The following is a 15,352-nucleotide window of genomic DNA, read 5'->3' as shown; positions in this document are numbered from 1 at the left end:
CATGTCAATTATGGCTGTGTGCTGGTGAATGATACCTTCAGTTGCTCCACTGGCTGTGAGGGTGTGAAGGTCATGCAGGCTGTCGTGAACAGAAACAGTACTGCTGTTAGAGATCCCGTCACTCATCTCAGATTCTAACTCCTGGTGCATACTAGGAACTTTGCCAAGCAGCTGATCCTTCAGCTGCCGAATGACCTTCTCCTTCTCCTGGAGCTCTACTGTAAATCTAACATACATAAACACAAACAACTGATTAACAGGCATCTAAGCAGCTACCAGCTACAAATGTGTGGCACCAGCTGGGTACAAACACACGTTCATAAACCCCCAGCTTAGAAAACCCACCTAAACCAGGGGTGGCCAACCCGTGGCTCTTTGCCCGGTTTCATGCGGCTCTTACGTTCATATCAAAGTTTGTATTTGTATCTTTTTAATGGGTGTGTTCGATTCGAGTTCAATACGGTATTTTGGTCAAAAGCGCATTTGTGTGGGATGAAAATACCTCATAGTTTCCCAGTAGATGCAAGATCATTTGAGTAATCAATCTGTGTCAAGTTCGCTCTCAAAATGGCAGGGGAAAAAATGTTCATGTGTGCCCATGTGTATGATGTGGCTCTTTGCGGTAACACAGTAAAAACTGTGGCTTTTGGTCTCTGACTGGTTGGACAGCCCTGACATAAACGATAAAACCCATTAAAAAGGCCTTATACCACAACTCTATTGAATTCTTGATTTTGACTAGACAAAAGGTTTATTAAAATGTTTATATAAGAGCAGATTTAAGTGCATTTCCAACTACTAAGCAAACCACAGGCTGATAATAATAACAACTCATAATAAGATCTAACCTGCTTTAAGCAACATTAAAAATAACTATTAACAGATCAAATGTTTGCCCAGTACAGTAGTTCTTTAATTAATTAAACTGACACTGGAGGTATAAGTGGAATAAAGCACTTCAGCAAGCATTGTTATTAAAGAATAATCAACTTTGAGGTGTGTGAGTCTCTCTTCTTCAGGTTAAGGCACATCACACCACCCTGTCATTGTTTATTCTTTATATAACAGCACATCCTTCTATGTTATATTCCTTAAATAATGAAGTTCACCCAGAAGAAGAAAGGCAAATCTGCAAGAAACAATTAAATGTGAAGAAATAACATTGTGCTGTTTAAGAACTAGAGCCAATAATTATCAAAATGTAACTTAAATGATTGAAATAGAAAGGCATTTGTTGATGGGCCACATGCATGGCCATCCTAGATAAACCCAAGCATGCACTGAAGAAAATCTGTGAAAAAGAAAGAAAATAAGACTAAGATTGGAAAGCGATCTCTTTGCACACACACACTGCACTCAGGCTCTGGCAGCCCCACTCACAGGTGTACATGCTGTTTCGTTGCCAAAGCAAGGTTCTGGTTCTGCCTGCATAAATAGGCAATCTGCAACCGGTGCTGCTCTCTGTCATATTCTAGCCGACTACGCAGCCACTGCAGCTCCTCCAGTAGCCAAACAAGCTTCCTGACACAGCAATGGGGCATAGCACAGGTATGTAGCAGCTCAACCATTACTGGTGTAAAGTGAAAGGCTTCCAATGATGAATTATACACCAATCAGCCATAACATTAAAACTACCTGCCTAATATTGATTAGGTCCTCTTTATGCTGCCCAAACATCTCAAACACATTGAGCCATGCACTACACAAAAGTTCTGAAGGTGTCCTGTGGTATCAGGCACCAAGCTGAGGTAGGGCCTCCACAGATAAAAATCAATGTCAATTTACTCAAACCATTCCTGAACATGTTTGCAGTGAAGCAGGACACATTATCTTGCTGAAAGAAGCCACTGCCATTAGGGAACTATATGCCTGTGAAGGGGTATAAGTGGTCCGCAAGAATGTTGGAATGTGACAATGTAACATCCACATGAATATCAGGATCATAGATTTCTCAGCAGGACATCCTCCAGAGCAACACACTGTATCTGCCATCTTCCCATAATGCATCCTGGTGCCATCTTTTCCCCTCAAGTAAGTGATGCACACGCACTCAGCACTCCCCATTATGTAAATAAAATACGATTCATCAGACCAGGCCACTTTTTGCTCTATGGTCCAGTTCTGAACCTCACATGTCCATTATAGACACTTTCAATGGTGGACAGGTGTCAGAATGGACACTGACTGGTCTGCAGCTATAAAGTCCTATATGCAGCAAGCTGTGATTTACTATGTGTTTTAATATCTTTCATATCCAACAGGGTGTCAACTTTTTCAGCAATTTTTGCAATGGTAGCTCTTCTGTGGGATTGGGCAAGATGGAATAGTCTTTGCACCCCACATGCATCACTAAGCCTGGGCACCCAGGAACCTGTCATCAGGTTATCCTTACTTAGGTCATTTTTGTTAGGTACACAAGAGCTGCAGTTTTAGAGATGTTCTGACACTGTTAGTCTCTCAGATCTTTAACCTTGTTATGGCTGATCAGTGTATATTTCCGGTGCAAAAAAGTAGCAGCCAAAATTGGTACATACATTTTGTGGGCATGTGAAAACAAGTCATTTTTGTGTGCACACAAAACAATTGCACTAGGGTGACAGGTTAAAACTAACATACTATTTTCCTAGGAATTAAATGCATGCTAATGTTTAGTCCTACATGTATTAGAACATCATTATGATATCAAGTTGAGGTTTAAAACTGAGAAATGCATGAAAAATGTCCTTAAAATGTTTTTTTCCCTCTCATGTTCGACGATTGTGGGCATATGTATGGAGACCCACCTCTGAAACAGCTCTAGTCCTTGCAAGTCCACAGGAGAGCCTGCTGAGTAATAAAAACAAACCTGATTAGATAAATGGCTATATATTGAGATATATATGAAGGTATAAGAAGCCAAAGCCTAATACTAATACAAAATTTTACAGACATTTTAACTGAGATAAATACATTTTTACATTTCCAATAACTAGTCATAAAAAAAAGTCAGTCAATTTCAAGTCTGTAACAAGTTATGAATTATTCAACATAACTTCAAGTCCTTCAAGAGCAGTTCAAGTCCCCAATTGGAAATACCCCATCTGTTGTGAGAATTGCTTTAATCACCTTGTTCCAGTTTGTCCAGTAGGCTGAGACTCCGGTCCAGGTGTTTTTGGAGTGTTGTGCTTATGACACTCTGCCCATCGTTGGGCTGCATCAGCTCCTCTATTGCCCCCCGAAGGTCCAGCAGCTGCTTGCGCTGTTCAGCACCAAGTGTTTGTGAAACTCGTATTTGCTCACGTAATTCACACAACTCTCGTGCCTGAGACTGCACCAGAGACTCCATCCTACAGGCAAAAATGATTAAATAGCTTAAATATGCATTATACATTATAGCTTTTAGCTTTTTATTAGATTGTTAGACATGTGACAATGTGAACAACCAATAAGTAAATATATTGAAAAAACATTTCTATATTAATTACAGTAATTCTGTTATCATAGCCACAGTGAAGAAAAGGTTTCCAGAATATACATTTAAATGCAGTCATTTATACTAAACTGTATGTGCACCATATTGTGACAATGCATCGAAGGTGGGTTCTCTCACACTTACCGGGATGGAGAAGCAGACTCATTACTCCTGTTGATTGTGCGCTCTCTCTCCAGTTCAATGCTAAGCTGGGAAATCCGTGCCTTCGTTGTTGCACTTTCCGCCTCTTCCTCACAGCTTATTGCTGGGTCAGAAGTCAAAACCTTGGCAGTCAGGCACTTTATGGGCAGCAGTCGCTGAAGTTGGGCAATAACCTTTTGCTGACTTTTGACCTGTGACCTGAGTTGCAAGAGCTCATGTGTGGGGTCAGAATTGGGATCATGAAGACGGGGAGAGCTGAGATCAGGTGAGCTTGGGTAAGATGGGCTGGATGCTGTCATGTCCAGATTGTCTGCTGAGGTGAATTCGGAGAGAGCAGGGTCCAAACACACACCACCATCTACATCTGAGACACACAATGACCAAAACAATCATATACACACAACAAAAATGCATTCATAGATCACAACTAAAATTCAAATATGTTGCATTTAGGAGAAGCAAAGGAACCTATTAGTCTGAATTTATTACTCCAGAAAAACAACATAGCCATGCAACAATAAGGAAATTGGATCCCTAAAAATGTCTGACACCATGTTTGATTCACCTCCAAGAGACCATGTTAACCAATAGTTAGTATCAGGAAGCGTTCCATTATTTCATCACATTTCTGCCATGCATCATGCCAAGTGCCAAGCACATGCAGCATTCACATTTTTATTAATTTATCAAATCATTATTTTATTTTCTCCCAGTTTAGTCAACAGTAGTTTCTTTCCATTATCTAGTTGTTCCCCTGTCACATAACATACTAATCTGGGAACGTGAAAGACAGCACATGCTTTTTCAGGGACACATAAAGCCAGCACATCTTTAACATGAACAAATGCCTGTGAATGGCTAGAATACATTTAGAGTGACAGAAAATGCATGACTGGTAAAGTCTGTTAAGCAGATAAGAAATGCTAGATTTGGTAGATTTCCCACACATAGAGTGAAATAGAAAGAGAGTTGGTTCTGCCAATTCTTTCTTGTCTACCTGTGCTACTGCCCTCTTCTCTTTCCACCTCCGTCTCACTCCTTCCACTTGTCTCGTAGCCCAGGTCCTGTGTATCCACCTGAATGCCTTTATCATCCTGTTCACTATGAGGTGCTAGGATGCATGAGCATGAGCAAGAGCAACGACTTGTGAGTGATCCAGCTTCCATGTTATTGAATATAGCATGCTGTGTGCCACATTTTACATGTTTATACGGTTGTTTGTAAACAACACAATCCATTAGTGCCACGAGAGCATGCTTAATATCTTTAATCTGTTATCTTAATAACCTCCAGTAGCCGCTAACCCTCTCTTGTAGAATTCACTGCACTAATGTATTTAACAGCGCATGACAGGCAAGAGTTGTCATTTAGACTTTATTCATTTAATGGCAACTGGCACAATGTTCTCTGTGTTTGGTTTGCTTTCGTTTTAAATGATTGAACATAAAATAGTGAGACTATTCTTACCTTTGCATTTCTCAGAGTGTTTATCGCTCTTGGATGAGTTCTGCAGAGCAATGATGGACTGAGCAGAAGCCAGTTTCTCCTCCAGCTTCTGACACATTTTCTGCTTCTCTTTTAAGGCCTTCTGCAAGTTTTCCAACTGCGCAACATCCTCATGCTTTAAGCCACTGTGTCCTTTAAGGTCTTGCTTAACCTTAAGTGCCTCCTCCAGCTCCTGAATCTTCTGAGCATGCTGTTTAAAGATCTCGAAAATCATGTTTAGATTTTTGTGGAGGTTCAGGTGTGGACTTCTTCCTGATTGATCAGGATCCCATGTTTCTGATATTTTCTGTTGCCCCTGCTGTCCTTGTGAAATTGGGGTGCTTGTCTTCTGCTGTGCAGCAGCTGAAATCTGTAAGGTGTGCTGTACTGGTTTGTGTTGAAATGGACCCACAATAGTGCTGTGGCTTATATCTGTACTGCCAGAGTTCACAAACCTGTCTCTTTCCAAAAGTGCCTTCTGAAGCCTGTCCAAGTTCTGTTCAAGCTCTGTATTGGTTTCAGGACTATACAAAATCTGATCGGTCCTTAAATGATAATCTGCAAGAGACCCTGCTGCTTGTTCTGCTGCAAAAATACACTCAGAAAGACACGCAGCCAGTCTTTGCTGTCCCTCTTCATATTCATTTATTATATCCTCTTGTGGACTTGTGCAAATCAACTCCTGGCCATTGGTAATACTGCTTTGTTGAGCACACAGTTTGGTAATAGTTTCTTCTGCAGTCCTGAGTTTTTCCTGTAACTCTGCATTCAGCCTGCACTGCTGCAACAGTGATTCCTGAAGAGTTTCAGCTTGGCGTTGCAGGTCTGATGCTGAACCTCCATCTGGGCAAAGCAACTCCTTAGGAGTGCCTGTGGAGGCTTGTTTCTTATCCTGCAAGGCCTTGATCTGGTTGAGCAGGAACTCAAGCCTCTCACACAAGGATTGTGGGTCTTTCTGACAAGAGAAAGCACTTTCAGACTGATCAGTGGAGGTCAGTGAGGCAATGGCAGCCTCAGCTGTGTTTAAGCACTCTAGCAGCTGAATGTTGAGTTGATCTTTTTCCTGGACAGCTTTTTGAAGCTCTGTGCACTGCCGCTGCAGTGATGAATCAGATCCCAAACTGGCCTGGCCCAGGCCACTTTCAGAATCCAGGTTACAAGCTGTAAGGTATGCAATTGTGGACTCAGCAGCATGCAACGCTTCCAGGTATTGACCATTCAATCGTTCCTTCTCTTGAAGCTCAGCTTGGAGCTCTTCCAAATTCTGCATCTGAAACTGAAGTTTGGAGATGAACGCTTCCTTCTCCTGGCATTCCAGGTTCAGTAACTCCAGCTGAGATAAGAGTTCTGACTGTGGAAAGTCAGATACATTCTTTAAATTTTGCCTGGCATCACTGTTTTGTTTAGTCCCAGGGTGTGTGCTTCGCCTGGGCTCAGAATCCCAAAGAGCCTCAAAACTGCTACCTGGAGAACTTTGATGTACTGCTCCACTGAAGACTCTGTTACTTTGGCTAAGCTGCTCAGAATCTGTTGTACTAAGTTGTTCAGAACTTTCCTCTGTTTCATAATAAGTCTGCCTCTGTCTGTCCCTTTGCTTTGCAGGTCTCACTGCTACTGGCAACCGTGATTTTGTGTATACCTGCAAAGCAAAACATAAGGTGATGTATGTTGTACTTGGAAGGGTGTTTAGATACACAAAATTATTTACTTATTGCACAAAACATCATAATACAATATATTAAATACATGATATACAATAAAACACTGCTGGGTTCTGCTGTTCTGACCAGTGACAGACATCAGCACCGTCCAAACATTATTATTTCTTCTGCATCACAGCAATTTTACATTTTACATTGATTATGTACACATATAAATGTTGATTATGTACAGATATAAATGTTGTTCACTGTAAAGACAAAAATGATTGTGTTTTTCATGCAGATAAACATAAGGCGTTCACAAAGCCTCGACTTACGCCATGTTTCAACTTCTTGCTTTGATCTTGTCTGCCTTTCTTTTTTCTTTCTCTCTCTTCTTCTTGTTCTCGGCCCTCATTTCTTTCTCTGTTTTGTATCTCCATTAGCCTGTCCTCCAGGCTCTCGGCATGTCTCAAAGTAGCCTCGTGCTCCTCTCTCAGACGCTCCATCCTGCGATCCACGCTGTCACTCACTACTGCGTCAATCCCTGACCCACCATCTGCCTTTGCTTTTGCATTGCGATGTAGCTGTTCCTTCAAGAGCCGAACAACTTTTCTGTGACTCCGGGCCTCTGAGCGGAGGGTCTGCACAGTCCGGTGAAGGTTTGTATTGCTGTCGTTCTCTCCTGAACTTTCAGCGCTCTCTTTGGACTCAGCTGAGTTTTCTTCCTTCAGGAGAGCACCAAGCTTTGTCATTTCTGAACGTAGTTTATTTATCTGCTCCCTGTAACAGAGAAGGTGAAATAAAAATTGTGGATGTCTGCTATTAAAAATCTATTTTATATCATCATACAGTGTGACATCTGTTAAAAGTATTATGAGACGCAAATAGAGTATACTTAACAGAGATTTAATTGCCAATTAAATTCATAAATATAAATAAAATTGCCAATATTGTTAGGTCTATAGCTCAGACAAGTGTATGCTTACCGGAGCTGAGACACAGACTCTGCTCCACAGTCTCTAAGTAAGGATGCAAGTTCTGCCTGCTCATTCTCACCCTGGTAACCAGGAACATATGGGGAGTTTCCATTATCATTCAGTGGCAATGATAAGGGAGAACATGCCATCCTTCTTTGGGCTTCAAGAATGTCATCACCTGTCTCCTGAAATAAAAAAATAAGTGCTAAGCAAGAGACAGGATACAAGCAGTAATTTTGTATAAAGTGCGCCTACACTGTGGCGATGTATGCTGAAATAACTGACCAAATTTGTGAATTGCTTTCACAGAGCTATTCATTATTAGTATAGTTACAAATTATTCTCTGAAAGCAGTGTATATTCCCATTAGAAATGCTTGCTAATCTCATTAATATCAGTAGTATTGTTAAAAACTGGAAGTTCTCCATAATGTATTATACTGATACAAAGAGTACATGTAAGACCTAATGCAAGCTATAAACCTTTGTGAGGTTGCCACACTATTTTTGTGTCATTTGTAACATACTAATAAGCCTAATAAGTTGATGGCTGAAAATGATGATGGCTACTGAGTGCAGAAAAATCAATCAAAAATGTCATTTGGGTCAAATTTTCCCTAGGTTTTTTGCATCTGCCACTAGGTGGCATAGGCATTATATTCTGGGTTATTCATGTGTATTTATTCATTTAAATCTGTATTATCTGTATTTAATCTGTATTCCATTCTTGTCAGTGCAATATCTCAAGAGTGAGTAGCTGAATATTTGTAGAACTTATTACATGTAATTATTAAGTTATCACAAGCATATTATCAAAACATTATATTAAGCAATCACAAATGTCTGAAATACTTTTTCAGTTATTGCTTGCAAGAATAGCCAGCCTCTTTAATTTTAACTTTCTTTCCTGGCCAAATACCAAATAAGTGCCATATAAATCCTATATATAAGTAGGAAAGAGAGCCCCTTACCTTGACACTGGGGGAAAATGGCCTCTTGTTAGCATTAACAGCTAGTGGTCTGGCCAGTCCCTGTGGCTGCTATAGTAATGGGATGGGTGGTAACACATGACTTGAGAACAAAAAAACGGCATGAAGAAAAATAATGTAAAGAAAGCATATAGTAACAATTGGATGGGGAGGCTGCAGGTGGTTATGGGCAAGAAAAAGGCCACAGAGAGATAGAAAGAGGAGAGAACATGGGTTAGGGAAGGACGGAGAGTTAGACAGAAAGCCTACCCTACACACATAAAGAGAAATGCATGCGTTCATAAACTAACTCAAAAACTAACAGTCAGAAGTTAAAGGATAGAAGTTTGAGGATTAAAAAGACAAGTGCTAGGAAACCTACAGATGCAGGTTGTCAGGTTTATGAACTAAATGAGTGTGCATCATCGTCTGACAAAATGTTTTTTCTTCTGCTTTATGTATTAGTAAAAGAAAAAAGCACAGAATTTCTTAAACAGAATGTAATTTTTTTTTTAGGTGAAATTATACTGAAAATTACCGTGCTAGCAGGTGAAAAGCCAATATGGTCGAGTTGTTCCTGTGACTCTCTCTGAGCATTACCCATAATGTCTCTCTCTGCCATTGCCAACCTTTTCTGCAGCTCCGCATTTTTTGCCTGTAGCTCTGACACCTTAATGAGAATAAAAGTTATGTAGTGACAGCATGGTAATTCAGACAAAATAAAAGAGGTGAGAAAAAGAGAGCATAGCAAATAGTATATTGATATCTTATGCGTATTGAGGTTTTTGATATGTAGCTCACCATCAGCCTGAGTTGTTCTACAGAAAGATGCTGCAGATCCTCATCTTGCTTCTCCCCTACACATATACTCATATAGGATGTCTGATCCCCTATCAGACTCAGTGTGTCATCTGAAATGACCAAAAAGTTACTATTAACACCATCATCTAGATATTTCATTAATTTAGGGGTCTATCAGATCAAGCCAGCATTGGATAACCAGCACTAAGCATGATTGCCTCTTGCTATGGCTTTTATGAACAAATTCTGCAAACATCACAAACCATCTGCTTTTTGAACATCCCATTCCAGTGTTTTCTACTGTTATAATAAACTCCACTCTTCTAGGGTGTTATAATAAACTCCACTCTAAACTCCTTCGTGGGTTCTCAGTACCACAACACCTTCTTTTCCCACTTTTCCTGCACTGCACTGATGATTTTCCAATCATCAGCTTTCTCACTTGCACTGATGAACACTGACTAATGCATTACACATAAAGGTTCAGCCTACATACTGCTACTTGTGTCAGTTCCCTTTAAATATGTCCACTTTCTACACCATTTTCTGTAGTTTGTGTGTATGTACAATATACATACCCATGTCATTAGCCTGTCCTACTCCTCCTCCTCTGCTCTGGATCTGGCCAAGTCGGGCTTGTAGAGATGTGTTCCAGCGCTGAGCTTCTTCTAGAGCATCTCGCATATTCTCCAGCTCTGCAGGGTCCACACCTAAACACACACACACACATTTTAGTACACACTCTCATGTTCTAAAGTTATGTACTTGGAATGTGTCAGAAACGTTACGATATAAATCTGTAATCTGTATTTAATCTGTATTAAAGGTGCATTTTATAATATTTGAAGCGAATCTTTTCCTTCAAAGGAAACTCACCAGACATAATAGTTTCAGCTCAGAGGGTGGTTTAGTTGGGAAAATGGAAAGGAAAGTTTTATATGGAATGGAAAGCAAACATATAGTATGTGATGGCATTTAGAAAGAGACATCACACACAAACACACATGTAACAACAGCGAATCTAGGAATAAATGGCTGGATTGTTTAGGATTCTTTTTATATTAGGTATCATGACTTGTCTATTCAGGCTCATTCTCTCTTGACCCTTTTCCTTCCCTATATTTTCCTTCTTTCTGTCTGATACATGAAACAGAATGAAATTAGGTCATATGGGCACAAACCAGATGCGCACAAAAGGATTATGGGATCTCGCTTTTATACATATGCCTCATATTTATGTCCTATATATAGAGATTTGCTAATCTCTAAAGAGTCATATTTAGTGCTCATGATGAAATCTGATTAGAACCTTATGATAGAAAGTTTTAACCTGAAATCACTGTCTGAATATAGAAATGCAAGAGTATAGAAAGACAAAGGGAAGTAGAACAAAAAAGCCTATACATTATTGTCAGGACTGAGAATGGGTAAGCATGTTGGTGTCAACATGGCAGACACAGAGAGACAAAAAGCACATTTTATTTAATGGCAGATTTAGCTTCAGAGAAGAAATGGGAATATGAACAGATGAAAAATGTGGTTAAACATATGGATAAACAGGGACAAGTATAAAGAAAGTAAAGTATAGGGACCCAAACAAAGTCAGGTTAATAAAACGTGTTAAGAATACAGAGCATAAGCACAATGACAGACAGAAATACTGAGCAATAAAGAAAAAAAAAAACAGCAAATAAACAGTAAAGGATCCTAGCCAAATGGAAGAGATGAAATGCAAACATTGAAAACACAAACCCAGGATGTGCAGGAAGCAAGACAGATATTAAAATATTTTAATTGCATAGCAGAAAAGGCCCGAATCAATCCTGATGAACAGACTGCACAAATGTAATATAACATGCTTCATAGTTTCTCCTACTTTATGAAACACCAAATGTAACAAACATCACAGTTAATGGATTTCAGATTTAGATTGTATAATTAAATGCGAATTAGGGGCAAAATAGTTCAATACAGCTGTATCCATCCAACTAAGTTCACTATCAAGACCGTATTTCATCAGAGCTCTAATAACATTTAACTAAATTTAGAAAAATAAATCTTGTCTACGTTCACCAACCACTTTAGTAAGAGCAACTTTTACTGCACCCTTTCATTCAATCAACTGGTATAATATCACACAACCAAGGTCAGGGGGAGAAAAAAAATACTAGGCAATGTTTCTCTAAAAGTCTTTTGATAAGCCTTTGACAACTGATGTCTCTCATCAACAAGGAGTCAGCAATCCAACCTTTCCGGCAGCAACATTAACTCAATTACTATACTCCTAAATACATATTATGTACGGCTTTATGTAATGTTTGAACAGCTGAACAATGAAGAAAACTGACACAACTGATAATTAATGGAACAAAACATTCATGGACTTCCATACATGCCACAGTGTCCCTATCCTTGGGTGCATTCAACACAGAGCTCAGGCAGATCTCTATAAAACAACTTACATTTGATTGCTTTCTTCCAAAAATACATTATCCACACATATACACTGTGTGTGTGTGTGTGTGTGTGTGTGAACAGCACAAATCACTGTAACTCAAATGCACCATTGGTACTATCCCTTGGTCTGTCCTAACTTTCTGAATGGTCCTCTGAGGTGTCTAGTGTGAAGATGCACTCTGTAATCGTCTGTCCTTTGACTTTCTGTACTGCACCTTCTCTCTGATTAACTCTCTGGATCTCTCGGCACAGCTGCTCTCGGAGCTCATTGTTGTTACGCACGCCGTCTTCCAGCTGTTGTCTGAGGAGGGTCACAGCAGTCAGCTCCAGTTGTAGTGCCTGCAGCCGCTGAGCACTGCAGAAAAAGCACGTGCAGCAATGCACAGTGTTACATAAGGTACTTAAGAGCATGTAAACAATATGAGACAAAGTACAATGATATCTTCCTCACGAAGGAACGTGTAATTTTCACAAACAAAATAAATAAATTAAATAACATCAATTCTGATCAAGTAAAACAAGAGAGACTAAAGCATACAAGTTTACTAATTAATGGATTAGTCAGTAGGAGGTACAGTGGTACAGCAGGTAGTGTTGCCACCTCACAGCTTCAGCTTCCTCACTTAAGCACGAGTTTAAATTAGTGTCTATGTAGAGTTGTGTACGTTCTCCCAGTGTCTGTGTGTGTTCTCGTATTTTTTCCCACCTCCACAAACATGTCTGCTACTCTAAATAAACTCTAAATATGAAAAAAAAAAGTGTGTATAAACCCTCCAAGACTCTGGACAACATAAAGCAATTATACAGAGGACGGACTTATGATCATGGGGCTAATACAAGTATGCACTGTGTGCTCTGTATTAGCAGGGTGGATTCACCTGTCTTGCTCTTTGACTGCATGAACAAGCTTGGTGTAGAGATGTTGCTCTTCCCTCAGGATGTGGTTGAGCTGTGCCTGCTCGGAGCATAGGTCACCCAGAGATGACATCTCCTGCTGCAATTAAAGGCCAAAGGATTGTCGCTTATTCACTGCGGAAAATTGTGCAATGCATTTGTAATGCTACATCTTTTGTTCCATGGTTGTGTATGTACCTGCTGCTGTCTATCTCCACCGATGATGGTTCTCTCTCTTTGTGGAAGAAAGCGGAAACTGAGCTCCTCTGCATAATGTGAGTGGTGATCATGGGTTGTAGCTGACTGCCTCATCCCCATCAGGGCCAAATGCTCCTGTAGCTCCTATAACAAAAATCAAATACTGCTAATTAAAAAAAACTCACAAGAAACTATATGCTCTTCACAACAAGTATTTATTTACTCGCACATTCACTTTGTGCTGTCAGTAAACTAGTTATTGCAATATTTGTCTAAAATATCTTGTGCATCTTTTATGAACAAAAGAGCATTTGGTGCAAATGCGAATAAAAAACATGATGTAACACACTCACAGAAATAATTTCATCTTTAGTACTGATAGTGGATTTGAGAGACTCAATACTGGTTGTTTGACCCTCTATTCGGCCTTCCAGCTCTGTCACAGTGGACTGAAGCTCAGCAAGAGACATCTACAACCCACAGAAACATAAATAATTAACACATTTTGTCGAAAGAAAAGATATTCCCCAAACAAGGGGTTATAATTCACGCACGCACGCACGCACGCACGCACACAGACACACAGACACACAGACACACCTTGAGCTGATTTTCTCTCTTCAGAGCACTGTTTAGAGCATCTGTTTTCTGGGCAAGCTCTTTCTTCAGTATTACAGCAGGTTTCTTATTGACTGTAAGAGATTTCTCCATGTTCTCCTCACTGTGCTGCTGAGACAGTTCAGCTACAAAGACAAACAACAATTCGAATTCCAAACAGAATGTTTACATTACCTTTTTTGGGTCATCTATCTAACTGATACATTGGAACAAATTGACAACCCCATAACCCAGGCCTCCCCATACTGCATCAACTCCCATTGCTGTAGAGTCAAAAAATGGCTGCTTTATTGCAAGCTGCTTAACACAAATGAATGCTACTTGGTAGAAAAAAACAACAATGAAATATGCACATTATAATAAACGCACAAACACCCTTACCCTCCTTCTCTTCCAGTCTCTGTTGCAGCACCTTAATAGTATGTCTTAGCTCTACCACCTGAGGGGGTGCTGCCTCTCCTGCCTTTGTCTCACTTAGACAGTGTTCTCTCTCCTGAGCACGGTCCAAAAGCTTCTGTACACACAAACACATACACGGATCATTTGTTAAGGGGGAACTGCACCACAGAACATCTCATGATGGTCACTTTGCTAGAAATGTCATTTTATCTTAAAAGCCATGATGTTTAAATGATATTAACCGAAACAAACAGGGGTTTCTCCAGTTATTACTTCATGGATAATATCCTAGATTAGGAAACCTAATGGTTCTTTTTGCTTCTCTTAAGCCATACCATGTCAATGGAAATGTTAACTGTCTTTGACAAGTCCTAATTCCAATGACAATGAAAAAATTAAAAGAAAGCTGTGGAACATCTCACATTAATGAGCACATCCTTCTCATTCAGTGCAGCACTGAGGTTCTGAGCATTGCTAAGTTGCAGCTGGCTGTCTGCGAGCTGTCTGCGCAGATCCAGCAACTCCGCTGCCCGATCAGAGAGAGCCTGTGTATGTCGCTCTGCATTCTCCTACACACAAACACACATACAGTAATGCAGAAATACAGCTCGAGTCTGAAATATAAGGAGAATAAAACACTTTGAGGCATGCAGTTATAATTAGCACATAGTAAGCGCTCTCTGCATCACACCTCCTTGCTGTTGATTATTTTCCTATAGTATATATTACTTACTGTGTACAGGAAGTATTCAAACTAACAGTCTACCTTGAGAAGCTGGTCTTTGCTGCTGATCGAGGCCAGAAGGTTCTCAACAGCTGTCTGATTTTCATACAACAGCCTTTCTCTGTGCTTAACTGCCTCAGCCAACATATCCTCTGTGACCTTTAACCTCTGACCCGTCTGCTCTGCAAGATCATCTCCATGAGACTCTGGCTGACTAAGAACTGTACTGGCCATGTCCTAAAGGAGAAAGAATAAAAGTGGAAAGAATGAGAGAGGGTATGTTCAGAACATCTACAATCAGGGAGCTACAGTAGTGCAGTAAAATCAAGTCAAATGATAATATTTAGTGTAGGGTCACTATATAGGGTACTTATTTCACACTGTTTGTATGCCTTGTTACCTCCATGTCTTTAGTTTTGAGCTGCTGGATGATGGAATCTTTCTCTCTCAGAGCTCTTTGCAGGTTCTCTTCACTCTCCTGTTTGGAGCGCTGCAGGTTTTTCAACGAGTTCAGTAGCTGCTGCAATTCCAGGTCTTTCTCTTTTAATAATGCATCAAAGCTCTGAAACATGCAGA

At 40.1% G+C, this 15,352-nt stretch overlaps 1 protein-coding gene across 9 annotated transcripts in view; it reads right to left on the bottom strand.

Annotated features, from left to right (window-relative positions):
- The window catches only part of cdk5rap2 (CDK5 regulatory subunit associated protein 2), a 37,383-nt gene that overhangs the window by 7,499 nt on the left and 14,532 nt on the right, over positions 1-15,352 (bottom strand). For 7 of the 9 annotated variants that reach the window (XM_027179374.2, XM_027179408.2, XM_027179417.2 and 4 more), the window contains 21 exons: positions 15,177-15,338; positions 14,819-15,013; positions 14,475-14,621; positions 14,035-14,167; positions 13,636-13,778; positions 13,389-13,505; positions 13,036-13,179; positions 12,822-12,937; positions 12,159-12,298; positions 10,065-10,196; positions 9,487-9,596; positions 9,224-9,355; positions 8,689-8,757; positions 7,728-7,903; positions 7,077-7,521; positions 5,081-6,737; positions 4,611-4,724; positions 3,596-3,977; positions 3,106-3,326; positions 2,784-2,826; positions 36-226 (listed from right to left, as the gene is read on the bottom strand). In XM_027179374.2, the coding sequence (XP_027035175.1) occupies positions 36-226; positions 2,784-2,826; positions 3,106-3,326; positions 3,596-3,977; positions 4,611-4,724; positions 5,081-6,737; positions 7,077-7,521; positions 7,728-7,903; positions 8,689-8,757; positions 9,224-9,355; positions 9,487-9,596; positions 10,065-10,196; positions 12,159-12,298; positions 12,822-12,937; positions 13,036-13,179; positions 13,389-13,505; positions 13,636-13,778; positions 14,035-14,167; positions 14,475-14,621; positions 14,819-15,013; positions 15,177-15,338 (4,969 nt within the window). The remainder of the gene's footprint in view (positions 1-35; positions 227-2,783; positions 2,827-3,105; positions 3,327-3,595; positions 3,978-4,610; positions 4,725-5,080; positions 6,738-7,076; positions 7,522-7,727; positions 7,904-8,688; positions 8,758-9,223; positions 9,356-9,486; positions 9,597-10,064; positions 10,197-12,158; positions 12,299-12,821; positions 12,938-13,035; positions 13,180-13,388; positions 13,506-13,635; positions 13,779-14,034; positions 14,168-14,474; positions 14,622-14,818; positions 15,014-15,176; positions 15,339-15,352) is intronic. The other 2 variants (XM_047805398.1, XM_047805401.1) reach the window with 2 other exon arrangements.

This window comes from Tachysurus fulvidraco, chromosome 21 (assembly GCF_022655615.1).
Source record: "Tachysurus fulvidraco isolate hzauxx_2018 chromosome 21, HZAU_PFXX_2.0, whole genome shotgun sequence".
NCBI lineage: Eukaryota > Metazoa > Chordata > Actinopteri > Siluriformes > Bagridae > Tachysurus > Tachysurus fulvidraco.
The sequence above is the reverse complement of the archived record's forward strand: the minus strand, read 5'-3'. Positions and strand labels throughout refer to the sequence as shown.